The following is a 17,911-nucleotide window of genomic DNA, read 5'->3' on the forward strand; positions in this document are numbered from 1 at the left end:
CCTTCCGCTGCTTCCCCTTTAAAACAAATGGAGTCCTGCCTGTCTGTCTGTCTATCGGCTTACAGTTGCTAACAATATATACCCTGTGGCGTGCTTATAAAAAGGGATAATAGAGGCGCAGGGAGAAGCCTATTCATAACGCTCAGGCGCCCTAACAACTGGTTGGACTGGCTTGTGTCTGTTATGTGTGATGTCATCATCCAGCGGACGAGCGGCGGCTGGCGGCTGATGCGCATGTATGCAGTCCGCTGCCTCAACAACGCATCAGAGACGCGCACTTGACAGCTTGCCAGGAGAGAAAAAACACAGAGAGAGGAGAAGAAACCAGACCTGCTGAATTTCCACAAGCCAGCCGTCATCCGCATCCAGCCGAGGCAGAGGGGGAGGGATCCTTCCTCCTAACCTACTTCTCCCGTCGAGCTCTCATGCATCATTTTGGATTAATGATGTTTTAACGCACAGATGACAGTGTAACCGCGGGCCGATCGCCGTTCAAACACACCGACACAGCCGCTTTGTGTTGCATCGGATCTGGATCATGAATTCGGCGGAACAGACGGTTACATGGCTGATCACGCTCGGGGTGCTGGAATCGCCGAAGAAGACCATCTCCGATCCCGAAGCGTTCCTGCAGACCTCCCTCAAAGATGGGGTGGTCTTGTGCCGGCTGCTGGAGCGGCTCAGCCCGGGGTCCACGGAGAAAGTAAGAGCCCTCACCCCGCTCTCATCGGCTCATCTGACCGTGACAGCGCCGCGGTTTGTTGTCTGGCTTCTCTCTCTCCCTCTCTCTCTCTCCGTGCCCACTGGTCCATGAGGCGATTCCTTTTGTAGGTCACGGCACTCCGGGTTATTGTCTGCAGCGAAAACAGAATGGTTGCACATATGTCAGTAGACTGCGTGGGTTAAAAAAAAACACACGCCATTGTTTCCCAGCCAGCGTCATTATATAGGCAACGAATCGAATCGATCAGAAACAACCAAAGACTAATAATCTGAGCTTCAGAGGCTTTTCCCATCGTTTATTTATTTATTTATTCGTTATTTCTGTTATTCTAAGCCTTTATCCGGCCCCGGGTTAGGATTTAAAGCCCTTGTCGTGGGGTTAAATAGGCTTTATGTGTACATTACGTGGCCTTAGGTGCTTGTTTGTACACAGTGTTGTACACAGCGTGATCAGTCAAGGATCTGTGGCGGTACACAGACCATAGTGGGCCGCCATTGACTGCAAAGGCGCACAGACATATAGACCCTCTCCCAATTTAAAGGTACAGGCGCAGTGTTTGTGTTCTGTCAAATCAGTGGAGACGTTCAGCCGCAGGAGGCAATGTTGCCCTCTGGTCTATTACCTGGCCTGATTGGCAACACAATGTCTAGTTTGTGCAATAATAATTGGAATCCTGTGTTATTTAATGACTCAACACTTGTGGTCTGATTTCCTTATCTGTAGTAAACACATTCTGCCCTAACTACACACACACAGTTGTGCTGTTTGAGTCTTTAATGGACATTCACAGTCTGGGCTGGATGGTGAAGCTTTCGTCCTTTAGCAGTAATAAACCTCAGACAAAGCTTTCTTGCACAACCAGGAGTCATTTGTTTTAGATTATTCCTTTCTTCAATAAGTATCCATTCCTCCATATGTCTGGTACAAACAGCCTCTTTAGGCCTCAGCATTGTCTTAGTGAGGCTCAGAGGCAGCAGAGCAGCGCCAAACTATGACACCATGCTCATTGATTTGTGCGTTCCTGCCATGAGAACTAAACCTTTGTCTCATCCAAGTGGTCGTTAGGAAGCTTGAGTTATGCAGCAATGTTTTTTGAGGAGTACTATTTTCCAAAATGGAGTCCTTTCACCGATACATTATTCTTCATGGCTCTTCCTTAAGGAGACACAGTCAAATCTAGATTCCTGCAGGTGTTTCGCTGTTCCTTTTGGGTTCCAGCACTGTGGGTGTGATCTCCTGAGGATGTACTCGACCCAGCCAGAGCAGGAACAGTATAGTGTTATTCTGTTCTCCAAAGTGCTTTCAGAAGAAGAACAAGAGTATTCACTATCAACATGAACAAGAACATGTTGTTACTTTAAGCACGTTGTATGTACTTGTCTTTTGTTTTGACTAAAAAGGATATTAGATCCGATTCGATTTCATAACAGGTAACTTTAGGCGATTAAATGTCAGAAAGGTTGATCTTTTTTGACAAGGCGCATCTTTTAATTCAGAACTTCTGAACAGATCAAATTGTATCTGCAGACGGGGGTTGATGGACCAACATATTGTATTACTGGGTTTATAATATTCTGAGCACGTGTGAAAGGGGAAACGGTGAAATTCTATTCATAGATGAATCCCAGCATCAACAGTGTGACATAATGGATGATGTCATGTGGTTTAGGGAGGGATTGGACATGTTTCACTGCTCATGAAGACAGAGACTGAGTGAAACCTGATAGGAGTTTCAGACTGACAATAACAACAACAACAACAATAACAAGCTGTACTGACAACAACATATTTTCATACTATTTGACATGCGAAGATAACATGTCCCTTTCGGAACCCTTTACCTTCACCACATTAAGGGTGAAGCCATTTTACTCACCCTTTATGTTTTTACTGCTGCTTTGCATCCTATAGTTTTTGATCTATTTCACATTTTCCCCTTTGATGTATCATTTCCAGTTTTTTCCTTCCATTTCCCATCTCTCTTGCTGCTAATAAGATGATGTTCATTGCTTATGGGAGTCGCTTTATGTTGCTATGTTGCACTGGCAGTAATTTACTCTTTTAGTACCAAGCCACTAGATGTTAGGGATATTTTGAGAAGCAAAAGATTCAGCCTTGCACACTTCAGCCTCCTACTTTCTGCCTTTCATTTGAACCTGCATTAAGCTAAACTAATGACAATACGGTTTCATTCAGATGGCTGTGAATGTGATACATTTTATTGCCTAATCCAGACTCGGCTTGAATCATTGCTACCAAGCAGTGAATCAACTCCACACCTGTAGAGAGAGAGAAGTCAATACCATGTGTCATACTGTGAGTGACCCCTGACCTCATATAGCTTTGACTTGATTCACTTGAACCTTTGTTTTCACCCGCTAAATAATGCTCCCCAAAATTTATAACTGAATTTGATGTAATTTATTTTTTATAAATCTCTGGATTCCCCTTTAACAAAACCCATCAGCCCATAATGTTTGTGAATAATTTGCCACAACAACTTAAAACAACATATTATTCCAACAATTATTACCAACAGTGTACACGTCCCACAGTTTGAGCAACCCGCCGCCATAGGCTCCAATCTCTCAGCAGGGGGTCCCTGTTTGGTGACGTCATTTCCGCCAAACTGGGCATTTCTGCGATCAACAATGCAGAATGCTTGCAGCGAGCTTCACCTTTAGGCGACACGGACACGCAGACAACCGCAGCGCGAGCGGCCGGACGCGTATAGGATGTGATATAGCGCGAGACAGGAAGTGCCTTAACCGCTGTTTCCGTCTTCCAGATATACCAAGAGCCGAAGAACGACGGAGAGTGTCTGAGCAACATAAAGGAGTTTGTGAGGGGCTGCACGGCGTTCCGCGTCGAGGTAAGTGTCCAATATGGCCAGAAAGTGTTGTTGCAATGTGGATTTTGTGTTCGTGTTTGTGAAATGACACCAAGAGACAACAAACAACCAGACAAACAAACGGCTCCGTCCCAGGCAGCGGCAGGACTGAGAGCTAGGAGCCGGGAACAAGCAGCTTCCCCGCGGTTAAACCTCGCCGCTCCGCCGCCGCTGCTGCGATTTATTGTGAATAAATGCTACATTGGTTTATTTGTCTACACGTCCATTGATCACACCGCTTCACTTCACCCACACAAACCCATAAGTGAGGCGGTGGTGTTGGTTTAAAGCTCCACAGCTCATGTTGACGCTTTGTAATTAATGCGAAGCTTTGTCCATTGTTGTTCCCCAGCAGCGAGCACAAGCCGCTTAATTCATCATTTTACATTTAGAACCATACATACTGTACATACGCGACACGCTAACATTTCTGTCATGATTTAAAGGTCTAAACATTTACCCTTCTGTGTACAAGCTTGTGCTAATGGAGCCCAGTGTGCTGCTGAAGTATGAATATATTAAGTTAAATGGATGTAAACGTCATCATCGAGTTGAAATAGGGATAAACGTAGAGTTGTATACGGGTTGAAACGTTGATTCTACCCAGATTAAAGCGAATTAGTCCATTTTGAATGTCACGTTAACACCACCAGATTGAAATAGTCATGAATTGTTTGTCTAATCTCAATAACAGTCCTAGATTATGGAGCTGTACATTGATTTACTCCAGCACGTCTTTAATGCCTTGCATGCGTCTGTCTGACTCTTACTTTTACTCTGTTTTACATTTTTCTGTCTCAATGGCAGTGCACAAACAAATGGAGGCGTAGTGCGTGTGTGTGGGTAAGTGTGTGTGTGTGTAAATGCACTGCGTGTTGGTCAGTGCATAGAGAGATCATTGAACCACAGCGGTCTCACAATCCCACCCAGTGTTCCTCAGCTTGGCCTCTCTGTGCCGGGGCTCCGCTCGCTGAACAAGAGGAGAAGTTTGGGTGAGAGGGAGCACGCTGTCACGCTGAGGACTCTGAGAGAACGTGTCTCTCGATTAGTGACGATGTGCTGAAACCCCAGGAGAGGCGATGAATCATCCTCCCAAGACACGTCTTTCTGAGAATCTTGTTGATTTGGCTCAGGAGAGGGAGAGGAACAAGTTGTGACAGCGGCATTGAGCAGGTTTTGATGTGATGATGTCACCGTGCTGATGTGAATGTCTCCCAGTTCTCATCTCTCAGGGACATGATGAGGGTCTACACCTGTACCGTTTGGTTTAATCCACTTAAGGCCATCATTCAAACAGCATCGTTACTTTGAAATGGTCATGAATCGACACACACAGGACTTTATGTGATTGTAAGTGGATTTACGCCAGCGTCCTTAGATCAACACGGCACAGGCTTCTCCTCTCTCGTCCTGTTTGCCTCTGTAAGCAGCCTGTAAAGTACATAGTGTGTATCAAATGGACAGTATGCCTTTAAAATGTACAGGACGCAGCAGGATTCTAGTTCTTTGGGACGTGGTGGAACACGCCAAAGATGGATCTGACCCCAGGAAGCTGCTGAGGCGAGCAGGAGAGAGAGTCCATCGTTCTCTCTCATGAGTTTGAGTTGGACTTCCTGTGGAATAGGTTTGGTATGAAGTCTGTTAGTCTGGATGCCGTTGCAGCGTTTCTCTCTTTGAGATCTAATATGTCTTCATTCAGTTTAAAATCAGGTTGGACACTGAAGCAGCTGGTGCTTCTTCTAACCCTTAACCTTTAGTGTCTTTGAACACAGGAAGTGGCCCTGGAGTAGCCATTGGTCCCTCTGGAACAGTAACCTTATCCTGTGTCCACTTAAGGAGTCATCATAGAAGCTTCTGTTTCAGTTAATGGGACGCTCCACACCTTGGCCATTAAAAAGGAGCAGAGGGAATAATTATTCTGTGTGTGTGTGTGTCACAGCACACACAGCTGCCACTCTTCACTCTGTAAGCACAGTTCTTCTCTGGTTGACACTAACAATGTATGTCATTATCTTAGAAGCAGAACACGTAAGAACACACAGCTCTGATTTAGAACCATTTATTATTTATTGGCAACTAATTAATCTTTGTGCAGCCCCGGTGGAGATGTGTGATTGATTGTTACGTACGTGTTTCTGGTAGAATCAACCTCTTGCGAGTCCCTGTGAGGATAAACACTCATTTCCGTGACACGCATCAATATGCTGCCGTGTGGTGTGGTAGCTGGCTGAGTCACAGAGGGAGGAGGGATCGTTACCTGAGCCACGCTGAGGCCGCAGACGTGTCTACGCCTGTCATCTTCTTCATCTCCCAGCATGAATCTTTGATGTCACATCTTTGTCATTTTCCCACGTGACGTTTTCTGCTAGAATGACATTTGAGGTGTGGGAGGAGTCACAGTGCGGTGACTCTCTGTGTTGTGTGAGTGAGGCACAGGACTCTGAAGACATGCAGTGAGGTAGAATGTGAGAACCAAGACTATTCGGGCTCGACACGGCACCTGGAAGTTAGTTATACTGAATCCCCCAAACTCTTCAACTCATCAGCGACCTCATTCAGATGTACATCCTTTGAGAATGATGAAATTGTGTGAAATCACTGGCATATCGCTTTAGTTGTAGTTTAATGTCCCATTGAGAGTGAGGAAGAGATTGATATCACAGTTGCTTACTAAGGAAACCCTGGTACACACACACACACGCACACACACACTCTCACACACTCTCACCCTTAGGCATACATCTGGAATCAGAGCGGAAGATGAAGGCGACTCGTATCTCAGGCTTTCACCCTCAATAGTACTTGACTGGAATGAAGTAATCGCAGGAAGAGAGAGAGAGAAGGCAACTACAGCCATCAGCAGAGATCCAATCACTGTCACACACACACACACACACACACACACACACACACACACACACACACACCAACCAACCAGGGACTGCAGGTGAAATGTTCTCTGCAGTTCCCTGGATATTCATGAAGTAGAAGGCAGAGCTCAGCATCTGTCACTTTGTATTGTGAAACGTTTACCTCAAGCCGCCGTGCCGTTATAGAACATTGTAAGTGTTGTCGGCGTGTTTATAGCTTCAGTATGCTTCAGTATGCTTCAGTATGCTTCAGCGCCTCCCAGTGATCTGTGTGTTTGCTGAGCCATCACCAGGCTTCAGTCAAGCCAACGAGTCATATTGATTAGCCGCTCGATGCTGCCACCGCCGCCAAGTGATGACATTCCTGCTACGCTGACGAGTTTCAGAAGGGAAATGCACTTCAGGGACTTTCTGGCACACACACATGCGCACACACTCTGATGTTGACCCACTCTGTGTTTTTGTCCCTTTGTCCTCAGCCATTCGAGGCCAGTGACCTGCTGTTAGGACTGAACTTCTCAAAGGTGCTCACCAGCCTGGTCGCTCTGAACAAAGTCACTGCAGGTCAGTCAAAACAGACGTGTGTGTGTGTGTGTGTGTGTGTGTGTGTGAATTTCCTGATGGATGATTGTGTGGGATGTGATAGGAGCTCTGTTGTATTTATATGTTGCCCTCTCTGTCTAGATATCGGCGTGGGCAGTGATTCGGTGTGCGCCCGCCACTCCTCAGCCCACCGCATCAAGTCCTTCGAGTCGCTGTCCTCCCAGTCCTCGCTCAGCCGATCCTCCAAGCTGCTGCAGAACCAGTTCCGCAGTCTGGTAAGTTGTGAATCTCTGAAGCACTCAGGGCCGGGACATGAGCACTGATACCTGTCACATAGTAACACCTTCCTCTCTACAACGCGTGAGTGTATTCTGAGGGATGTGGATCATTAATCATTATCTTTCCAGACAGTCAGTACCTGTTTCACATTCACAGTGAGTCAGAACTTAGTCAGGTCTCACACACGGGGACTGATGTCAAAATAGTGGTATAGTTTTCCCACGGGCACTCCCTCAGGTCTTTATGATATTTACTCTACTCTTGGTCTTAAGTACTAAAGTGCATATAAAAGTCTGATCAATAGCAGCCACTCATAGCAGCGTGTGTGTTGATTAAACTCTGATCGTTTTAGAGGCTATTGTTTTGGTAAAGTATGATTAATATATGATTTTACCAAAGGGAAGAGAGCTGAAGAGTTTACACACACTCTTGTCTCTCTCCTAACGTGTCCTCCTCTCCTCAGGACATGTCAGAGAACAGCGGGCCGCTGCTGCTGGTCAGGGCCCGCTTCAACTTCCAGCAGACTAACGAGGATGAGCTCACCTTCGACAAGGGTGACATCATCGGCGTGACCAGACAGGAGGACGGCGGCTGGTGGGAAGGGTCGCTCAATGGAAGGACCGGGTGGTTCCCTAGCAACTATGTCCGCGAGATCAAAGGCTCTGGTGGGTTTACTGCCTTCAGTAGCGGTGGTGTGCTCAGATTTATTGAATAGGTTCAGATCCCAGTTTAATCCCTTTTCTCTTCGCCGGTCACAGACAAGCAGGTGTCCCCTAAGTCTGGCACCCTTAAAAGCCCACCTAAAGGCTTCGACACCACCGCCATCAGCAAGACCTACTACAACTTGGTGAGTGCTATTCTCTCGCTTCCACTCTAAAACACAGCTAGTAAACGCATCCCGGGGTGACAGCAGTGTGATTGACATGTTCCCATCCCTCTGGACGCGTCCCTGTTTAGCGATGCTCACATTACGGGCTGTAGTGCCTGTTAACTGGGTTATTAGACGGGGCCTATCTTCTGGACGCTTCACAGTCGTGGCTGTAAGTGACCTGACACCGGAGTGAACACAGCTCTGCCCTAATGGATGTGATGATCTGTGTGCCACAATCCAATAATGGGAAAAGTGGAAAATGCTCTCCACATTTAGTCTCACTCATATCCTGTTAAACTGCAAACACAGATTTGGGCAGATGTGCACAGAGCTGTTCCATCCTATTAGCCTTTCAGAAGTGAACTCAGATCTGTTCCTGTCCTTGTAGGTGCTGCAGAACATTCTAGAGACGGAGACAGAATATTCCAAGGATCTCCAAAGCCTGCTGGTGAACTACCTACGACCTCTTCACAACCTGGACAAGTACGACATGAAGTATATGAAAGAATCCAGTATCTGTGTAGTGGGAGCCCTCTGTTGTTTGAGTACCTGATATTTATTCCTTTTCTTTAGTTAGGTTTCCTCTCCTCACTGTTTGTTTTGTGTTTCTCCAGACTGAGCGGCTTGGACGTGGCCATGATTCTGGGTAACCTGGAGGAGATCAGCACCTTCCAGCAGATGCTGGTCCAGTCTCTGGAGGAGTGCACCAAGTGAGTTCCTCCCAGCTCACAGGCCCTCTGCTGCAGCATCCTCACTGCTCCACAACAAGCACAGTGACATCTAGTGTTTGGTCACTGTACTGCATGAATAAATGATTGTTTTGACAGGATTGAACCCTTAAAGCAGAAAACTACAAACTACAAGTATCATCTGTCATTTTTGTGTAAATGTTAAACCATGTTACGTCACAGTAATGATCCAGGTTCTGATCGTCACGGTGCTGTTAAAGAGACGGAGCCGCCCGCGTTCTTAACTTCTTGCTTTCCTCTGTCAGGCTTCCAGAGAGCCAGCAAAGGGTGGGAGGCTTCTTCCTCAACCTCATGCCGCAGATGAAGGCTCTTTACGTGGGCTACTGCTCCAACCACCCCTCTGCAGTCAACGTGCTCACCCAATACAGGTGAGACCGCATACACCTCGCCGACCGCGTTCATCCATCTCACTGTTCTCAGCCAAGTGCCAGAGTCGACCTATGGCTGCCGGAATAAGAAACAATACAAACTCTATGATTGGAGAGTAATATAATAAGAGAGGAATGTGTTGTTTGTATGTTAAGATCAAAATGACACAGCAGTTAGATCATTATGTAGAAAGACAGAAAGGATGTACCTGCGTGTCGTTTAACTGATGTCACCGTGCTTCAAGGGTTAACGTGGAACTGCCTTGTATTCACTGTTACCATGGCAACAAACCAAATCCAATCAATTGCACGGTGTCCTTGAAAAAGCTCAGTTCTTCCTCACAGCGTTACAGAATTACAGTACATGTGAGTGAGAGTAACGATAAGGAGGAGAATATTGGAAATGCTTTTCTGCCAAGAGACGAAGAGCGGCGAGTGGTGTGAAGCTAAGCAGAGTTAAGAAAGTCCCAGAAAATCGTCTGATATGTCACTGTCTCACCCTCTCCATTCCATCTCCTCCTCTCTCTTTCCCTCCCCTCTCATAGTGAGGTGCTGGGGGAGTTTATGGAGGGACGAGGTGCAGTCACTCCCGGGATCCTCACGCTGACCACCGGCCTCAGCAAACCCTTCATGAGACTTGACAAGTACCCCACCTTACTGAAGGAGCTGGAGAGGCACATGGAGGTGCAAACATGTCTGAGCAAACATCATGAAACTGTCCTGATGTCTTTTTGGTGAGCAGCATTCTGTGTTGTGATCTCACAGGAGGGCCACGCCGACAGGGCCGACATCCAGAAGTGCATGGCAACTTTCAAGAACTTGTCGGTAAGTTAAACACACCCTGTCCAACTGCCTCACGTGACTTCCTGTTTCATCTTGAAAGCTGACGTCTTGTTCCTGACAGGTTGGGTGTCAAGAGGTGCGGAAGCGTAAGGAGCTGGAGCTTCAGATACTCACCGAGTCCATCCGCCTGTGGGAGGGAGACGACATAAAGACGCTGGGCTCTGTGCTCTACATGAGTCAGGCCATGGTCCACAGCCCAGGGGCGGAGGTATGGAGCGTGCTGAGGCTGTGAGCCGTGCAGCTTGAACCCACCAATGTTGTTCTTTTATAAACGTTGACCTCACATGGCTTTGTTTCATTTTGTTTGCCTCTGTCCTCAGGAGAAGAGTGAGCGCTACCTCATGCTCTTCCCTCACGTCCTCCTCATGTTGTCTGCCAGCCCCAGGATGAGCGGCTTCATCTTCCAGGTCAGAATCAACACTTTGTCAGCTTTACCAACCACATGCTTTCTCCCGGTCATTTCTTTTGGCTTGATCCTCACATGCTGCTTTCTTACTTCAGGGGAAGTTGCCACTGGCCAGCATGACGGTGAACAAACTGGAAGATTGTGAAGCCCACAAAAATGCCTTTGAGCTTAGCGGTAAGACGGACGCATGCTCATCTACGCCATCCTGTCTTCACTCACGTGTACGCTGGATCAATCTGTGAACAACACCGCCTCTCTCTCTCTCTCTGCAGGCTCAATGTTTGACCGTCTCCTGGTGATGTGCACCAACCAGCAGGACCTGCAGGACTGGGTGGAGCACCTGGGCAGACAGATCAAACACACTGCAGCCACAGCACCCAGCCACAAGCCACTCAATGTTCCCTGTCACACGGTCAGGAGCTCACCATTACATATTACATCATTCTACTACTCCTTTAGTCCAAGTGTGGGATAAACACTGTACATGTATTTATAATGACATCCAGTCCTCTGTCTTCCTCAGCTCCCGTCTCACCCCCTCACCCCGTCCCGGCATGCTGAGGGGAGGTCCATGACCGTGGCCCCCACCTACCACACCCTGCCCCACCCCTCCAGCCACGGATCCTCTCACAGCATGCTGATGTGGGGGCCGCTGGAACCGCCCAACACCCCCAAACCCTGGAGCCTGAGCTGCCTGCGGCCTGCACCCCCGCTGCGGCCGTCTGCGGCCCTCTGCTACAAGGAGGTGATGATGATGATCCGGATCCTCCCTCTTAGGACATCACCTACTCTGTCCTAGCTCTTCTGACGCTCTTGTTTTCTAATCTTTCATTTCTAATCTGTCCTTTTTTTCTCATTCATCATAGTACCTAACTTATTGCACTTCTACTCTAGCTCTAGTTATGCTCTTAGCTGTTGGTTTAGGAAGGAAATGCGCTTACGATTTCTTGTGACCTGAAGTTCTTTTATTTACCTTTGTTGAACACACTTATTGTAAGTCGCTTTGGATAAAAGCGTCTGCTAAATGACCGTAATGTAATGTAATGTAATGATGATGTCCTCTGCATCTCACTCAGGCATCTTCCTCACGTCTGCTATGCTGATTTTCCAATCCTCGTGCCTTCTCTTCTCTTTCCAGGATCTTAGTAAAAGTCCTAAGAGCGTGAAGAAACTCCTCCCCAAACGCAAGCCTGAGAGGAAACAGTCCGAGGAGGAATTTGCCGTGAGGAAGAGTACGTTTAGCCTTTCTCTTGTTTACACTAGACTAATGATGCAGCTAAATCAAAATGACTGTTTGCAGATGCTGCACTCACACACACACACATTACAGCTGAGTGAAGAGGAGGAAAGTGACCAAGGAACAGAAATCTACAGCTCGGCGACTAATTTAACCTTTGGCTCCTCCCCCTCCCCCCCACAGGCACAGCTGCCCTGGAAGAGGACGCCCAGATCCTGAAAGTCATCGAGGCGTACTGCACCAGTGCCAAAACCAGGCAGACCCTCAACTCCAGTAAGAAAGCCTGATCGTACACACACACACAGAAATGGACGGGGGCGGGTTCATATTGGAGCATAGTGCCGTCTCGGTGTATCTGGGTTCTGTTATGTGGGGCTGGCCTGAGTACCTTAAGGCTTTAGAGTGTTCGCTGGCTTTTTCGGGATGAATATATAGGAAATCCTCAGTCTTAAAAAGTTTTCATTCATTAGCAAAAACACAGATCATCTTCCCCGAGCAGACATGGATAACGTGGGCTGATACGCCATGCAAGGTCCCGTGATCGGACCTCAGCAGATATTGATTGATTGACTCCACCCAGCTGCTGGATGTGTGACAGTAACCTGAAGTGTTTATCACCGGGCCAGCCCCCCTCTGATTGATCTGTGCCTTTCTTTAACTCTTGTGCTCTTGTCTGAATCTTCTAACCGTATCTTCTCTGTCTGTCTCTCCTCCACCTCACACTCATTGGCATTGCTCTGGTTGACCTTGTGTTGAGTTCCTCCTTTTCTTTCATCTTTTCCATGTTTTCCCCCTCTTTTCCATATTTTGCGGTTTTCTCCATCATCCCATCCTGCATCTCGCATTGTTTATTTTGTTTTTTTTTATGTTTTCATTTTTGTTTGGGTCCGTATGCTATTGTACCGCCTCCCCCTCCCTCCTTCCCTCCCTCCCTCCCTCCCTCCCTCACCTCCTTCCTCCACCATCCCCTCTCCTGCGTCCTCCAAACTCGGCCCCACTCGCCCCCCCTCCACCCCCACCCCTCCGCTCCCCCAAACCAGCCTGGCAGGGCACCGACCTGATGCACAACCACGTGCTGGCCGACGCCGACCGCTCCTGCGCGGACTCCCCGGGTCGCCGCAGCAGCGTGTCGCGGCCCGAGTTGTCCTCTGACCTGTCGGAGGACTCGGATTATGACTCCATCTGGACCACACACAGTTACAGGATGGGCTCAGTGCCGCGTAAGAGCTGCATCTCTCACCAGAACTAAACGTCACAGCTCGTACAGTCCTGCCACACTGTACTGTAACATAACGTACAGCGCACTTACCTCTTTACCTTCAGTGTACTGGAACATTCTCTGTCTTGTTTTTGTTTTTTTACATTTATTTTCTTATTTATTTAATTATATACCTGTTCATTTTTGTTAACTTATTTAATTTATTTTGTATTGTTTGAAGATGTTTTGTTTCTCTTAGCATCTCCCTGTTGCCTTTGCCGCCGTTTCCTTTTTATTTTTTTGTGCCTCGTCTTTGAACGTAGTCGCCCTGCTGGCAGTGTTTGGTATGACATGTTTATTTATCATGAGTGTGCCCCATCCCCGTGTTTGACCTCGCTGAGTGGGAGAGTAAGGGGACGTTGGGTAGGGAGGGGGAAGGGGGGTAAGGGAGGGAGAGGAAGAGGGGGGAGGGAAGAGGGGGGCGGAGCTGAGCTTTTCTTGTCTGATATTCAGATGTATCCAGAAAAGAGTGTATTTTATTTAACGTGTACTTATTCTGCCAAGTATGTCTGATTTTTAGAGTATGTATGCTCAACCATAGCACAGATGCCGCACACACACATACAGTCGCACACATCCAGACATATACTGTACATGCACAGGTAGATCCGTACACACACACACACACACACACACACACACACACACACACACACACACACACACACACACACACACACAGACCCCTGCTGTCAGGTAACATAATAGCATGCATATATAATACTGTACCTTCTTCTTCTGTTGACGTTTTATCTCCTTGCCTTTTCTTTCTTGAGGATGTGAGCCTGTATTTATGTTCTCAGCCTTAACGCAGGATTCCAACTCTACAAAGCACACAGGGGTTATGAAACGCAACCCGCTCTTTAATGTAGCTGCTACAGGAAACAAACAAGAGGTCGGTAGAGACGCAGTTCAAATACACTTCAGTCTTCAGCTAAACCTGTGCTGATGTGAGGCCTGAGAGCTTCTTCCTCTTACAGTGAAGTCATTGAACGTGTCATGTGGACGCCACACGTAATCCTTTAAAGCCTGGTCATGTCGAATCCAGTAATGTTGCCGTCGTCACTCAGTAGGTCTACAGGGTCACATTTCCGTTCACGTCCACCCTCTGAGGTAGATTCATTTAAAGGGGACACGCTATGCTTCTCTGTTTTGTTTTAAGTGTTGTGTAGTAAAACGACGACAACAAGATTTGTAAAGTACCAAAAGGAAACGCATACAGTGAGACAAACCCGTTGCATGTTTACATCAACATGGAACAAGAACCAGGCAGAACAGAGCAGGCCTTTACATGTCATTGCCTGTTTTCACTCAGTGTTTGAAGCACAGGAAAGCTTTGCAAAGGTTCCATAACACAGGTGGATCCCTGATTTGAGAATGAGAAGCATGTGATGGGTCCTCTTTAAAGAGTCACTCAGGCAGGGAAACACACAAACACACTCAAGTGGCTCATTCAAGCTCAACACCTGCAGTTGCATTTGATCCTGTGATTACAAAATGAATGTCTTTTGTTTGCTGAAGTCTTGACAAAGGGACAGTTTAACCAGGCGAGCATGAAGTCAAACTGAAACATCACCAGTTCACATCCCACTAAGCACCTACAGCTCCAGCCTGCAGCCTCAGGAGGGCGGCGGCTTCGTGCCGTCGGCCCCCTGAGGCCTCCAGAGCGTTCTGTTCCATTAATAACTATTTTTATGAAGAACTATTTTTCCAGTATAGGTATAGAGAGTACAGGTGGGCACCCGTGTAGAATCTAATCTCCTCGCAGAGCAAAAACCCTGAGTGACATGAAGTATATGGGTCGGTGTTGTTTACATTTCTTTTATTGTATTTATGATTTTATGTTTTGTTTGTTTGTGTGTGTCGGTGTTTACAAAAGGATTCCCTGGAAGAGTCATTGATTTTTCTTTTCCCCTCCACTTTGGCTTCTATTGAGCTGTATCTACGTTTACACTGAAACTATAACATGAAGGGGTGGAATTATTTTGCACAATCATGTCATGGGTCAGTGGGGGGAGGGGGGAGGGAAGGGGGGAGGGGGGATAGAATCTGTTCAATTCTGTACTTTCTGTTGTCGTCTGCCTAGAGTGTTAATGCTATAGTCTTACAGGTAGACCTAAGTATTGAGTGTTACTGTAAACTAAATGCTCATTCGTAGTGTAAAAGCTCACCTTTGGTGTTTTGTGAGCGTTAATAAGGTTAAAAAAAAAAAAAAAAGAGAAAAAAAATCCAGAAGCCGTGATAATGCCGAGTCGTGTCTCTGTGTACTTCTCATGCAACCTCAGAACTCCCAGAGTGGATTTGAACTCTAAAGAGCACATCGTCTACCTTTCTGTATATACTAGTTGTTATGGAGCAAGAAAAAAAAAAGCCACATTCTGCATATTTGAGCTGAAGAGTAACGACCGTCCTCGTGTCCTGTGCTGTACCTTGTGACAGGTGTGTTCTGTGGTTTTAAAGAAACTAAAAAGTCAAACTTCTGGACAGGTAAGTCCTCTGTCCTCTGAAGCTCTCCTGCTGTATTCAGTACACACACACACACACACACACACACATGTGACCGTGTCTTATCTACAAAGAGCGCCTTCAGTGTATTTGTCCCACACTGCTGAAGTGTACAAGACCCAAACGCTGTATTAAGAGTTTTGAATAAATCTGTCATTTGGTAGACGCTGGCATTCTGGTGGTTTGTTAGAGCTGCAGATGTGACGATGATGATGTGTGTGTTAGGATGAAGAGTTGTGTGTGTACGCTCAACGTTTTGCAACATACTGTGTATTCTTATGGGAACGGATGGATGGATGGCTTCCTCTCACTCCTGTCGTTTCCTTTCCCTCTCCTCTGGCACTTTGTCTCCTCTGTGCACCACTAACACGCTCGCTCTCCTAAACCTGCCGTGTCCTCGTCCTCTCTCCGACGCTGTCCGTCTCGCCGAGTCCTTGCCGAAGGCGACCGGGTTACCGAGTCGTCTCTCTGTCAGGGCCCGGGCCCAGCATAAGTACAAATTGATGGCCGCTCTTTTGTTTCGACACAGAACCCAGGAGGGAAACGGGGCTGCAGGTGATCGTCCCCGGTGTGGAGAAAGTCCTGCTGGAGGGTCCCAGCCGCAACGGACAGAGTGCAGTGGAAGAGAAGTAAGATGATGACATGCAGCTGTAGGAATCACAATCCATGATGCAAAACAGACACTTCAGGGTGAAATGTCCTCTTACTGAGGCAGCAGTGAACACGAGGTTAAAGGTTCTCTTCTCTAGTTTCTCTTGTTTCAGTAGAAGGTACCAAACCTTTTAGCCTCATCTGTATTTGTATCTAACTACACTTATAATGTAATGTAGAGTGGCTTTTAGAGGCTTTCCCTTCAGAGTACAGGCCTGGTGAGTGAACAGAAAGAGCGAAACATCTCGGCAACATCATTTGGTCCTGAAGATCCTCAAATTCTGTAACCCTACATGCATACAAACTATTTTCTTAAGTCGTGGAAACCAAATGTCTGTGGTGTTTTTGGTGCTGAATGAGCTGCAGATGTTAACCAGTAAAGCTCTGTGCCTCTAAAGGAGCCTGGTGGATGTGGTCTACGCCCTGAAGGACGAGGTCCAGGAGCTGAAACAGGTGAATGTTCTGGATGCTTTCTGATCCATTTGCTATCCTCTTCGTCGTCACTTGTAGCTTCTGTCTCCATTCTGTCTCCTTGATCTTCACGTTGGCTGTGTCGCGTTTCAGGACAACAAGAAAATGAAGCGGTCGCTGGAGGAACACCAGAGGGCACGTAAGGAGCTGGAGAAGGCGGTGAGGAGGGTGCTGAAGAGCATGAACGACCCCACGTGGGACGAGACCAACCTGTGAGGCCCGAGCTGAAGCTTTTGAGGCGGCGGAACGCGTCGATGTCCTCGTCCCCTGTGTGTGTGTGTGTGTGTGTGTGTGTGTGTGAGACCACGTGTGCGAGTGAGAGAGCAAGAGATGGTCTGCAAACGTGTGGATTGCGAAAGGTATGTATGTATGTATGTATGTGTGTGTGTGTGTGTATGGTTGTGCAAGTGTCTTACTTTTGGGAGGAGGCGCAAGTCACTACAGGGTGTCGCTGAAACACACTCGACTGTCTATTTCATAACATTCCACAAGCAGGAAGAGAGGAGGAGGTCACACACACCTGCAAATCTGCATCACTTCACCATCAACATTATCATCATCATCATCTTCCAGCCTGGCTGAAGAACCACACCCACCTCCTCGTCTAACGGTACATAAAGGAACCCTAAAGGTACTTAGATGGTGTTAAAGGTCAGAGTCTGAACTGGAACCTCCTCATTTCATTACGTCACTATTTAATTATGGTTTTTTTTATAAATTGATTTTACGTCGCGTCCTGTCTAACTCTTTATAGCGGTTTGACTTTGTCCTTAAGGGGTTTTGTACAGATGTGGAGTTTGTACTGTATCGTGTAAATACTGCTGACAGATGAGCCTTTTTTTGCTTTTTGGGGAGAAATAAACCTGTTTTTACAACAACGCGTCCTCACATCTCACATCTGTTCACACCACACACACGTGTCACACACTTTATTAGGTACAACCTGCAGCTGCAATCACACTGTAACAACCCCTTATTGATTCAGCTTCATTCTAGTGTTTCTGTTGCGTAAGACTGAAGTGTATTGGAAGCTTCCTCACCTTAATCGACCGCTTCAGTCCGCTGCAGAGCGGAAACACTAACCTGACGCACAACCAAGAGCCCTACACACACACAGACACAGGAAATGAGATGGTGCAAAGATTTGATGATATTGATTGTCATTCTGAGCTAATTCATTCAGTGTGTGTGTGTGTGTGTGTGTGTGTGTGTGTGTGTGTGTGTGTGTGTGTGTGTGTGTGTGTGT

At 47.1% G+C, this 17,911-nt stretch overlaps 1 protein-coding gene across 2 annotated transcripts; it reads left to right on the forward strand.

Moving 5' to 3' along the window:
• Positions 1–266: 266 nt before the first annotated feature.
• arhgef7a (Rho guanine nucleotide exchange factor (GEF) 7a) lies at positions 267–17,543 on the forward strand. 2 transcript variants are annotated; one of them, XM_076160545.1, is made up of 22 exons: positions 267–703; positions 3,513–3,596; positions 6,964–7,048; positions 7,169–7,302; positions 7,770–7,971; positions 8,065–8,153; positions 8,566–8,660; positions 8,792–8,887; positions 9,172–9,294; positions 9,840–9,978; positions 10,060–10,119; positions 10,199–10,345; positions 10,458–10,544; positions 10,639–10,717; positions 10,816–10,955; positions 11,067–11,288; positions 11,682–11,775; positions 11,964–12,053; positions 12,821–13,000; positions 16,073–16,172; positions 16,593–16,647; positions 16,759–17,543. In XM_076160545.1, exons 1-22 carry the CDS (start codon positions 539–541, stop codon positions 16,879–16,881), a joined length of 2,589 nt encoding a protein of 862 aa, XP_076016660.1. In that variant the 5' UTR covers positions 267–538; the 3' UTR covers positions 16,882–17,543. The 2 variants fall into 2 exon arrangements, with proteins under 2 accessions (XP_076016660.1, XP_076016659.1); XM_076160544.1 differs by lacking the exon at positions 12,821–13,000 and having other exon boundaries at positions 271–703.
• The last annotated feature ends 368 nt before the right edge of the window (positions 17,544–17,911 follow it).

This window comes from Genypterus blacodes, unplaced genomic scaffold (genome assembly GCF_046128005.1).
Source record: "Genypterus blacodes isolate CSIRO-AG114 ecotype Tasmania unplaced genomic scaffold, CSIRO-AGI_Gbla_v1 ptg000106l_1, whole genome shotgun sequence".
Classification (NCBI taxonomy): domain Eukaryota; kingdom Metazoa; phylum Chordata; class Actinopteri; order Ophidiiformes; family Ophidiidae; genus Genypterus; species Genypterus blacodes.

Excerpts from the sequence above, each read along its gene's own strand:
- arhgef7a (XM_076160545.1), top strand. The coding sequence starts at position 539 with ATGAATTCGGCGGAACAGACGGTTACATGGCTGATCACGCTCGGGGTG. Across the intron at positions 9,979-10,059 it reads AGCTGGAGAGGCACATGGAG|GAGGGCCACGCCGACAGGGC; the intron begins GTGCAAACATGT and ends GTGATCTCACAG. Across the intron at positions 16,173-16,592 it reads CAGAGTGCAGTGGAAGAGAA|GAGCCTGGTGGATGTGGTCT; the intron begins GTAAGATGATGA and ends GTGCCTCTAAAG.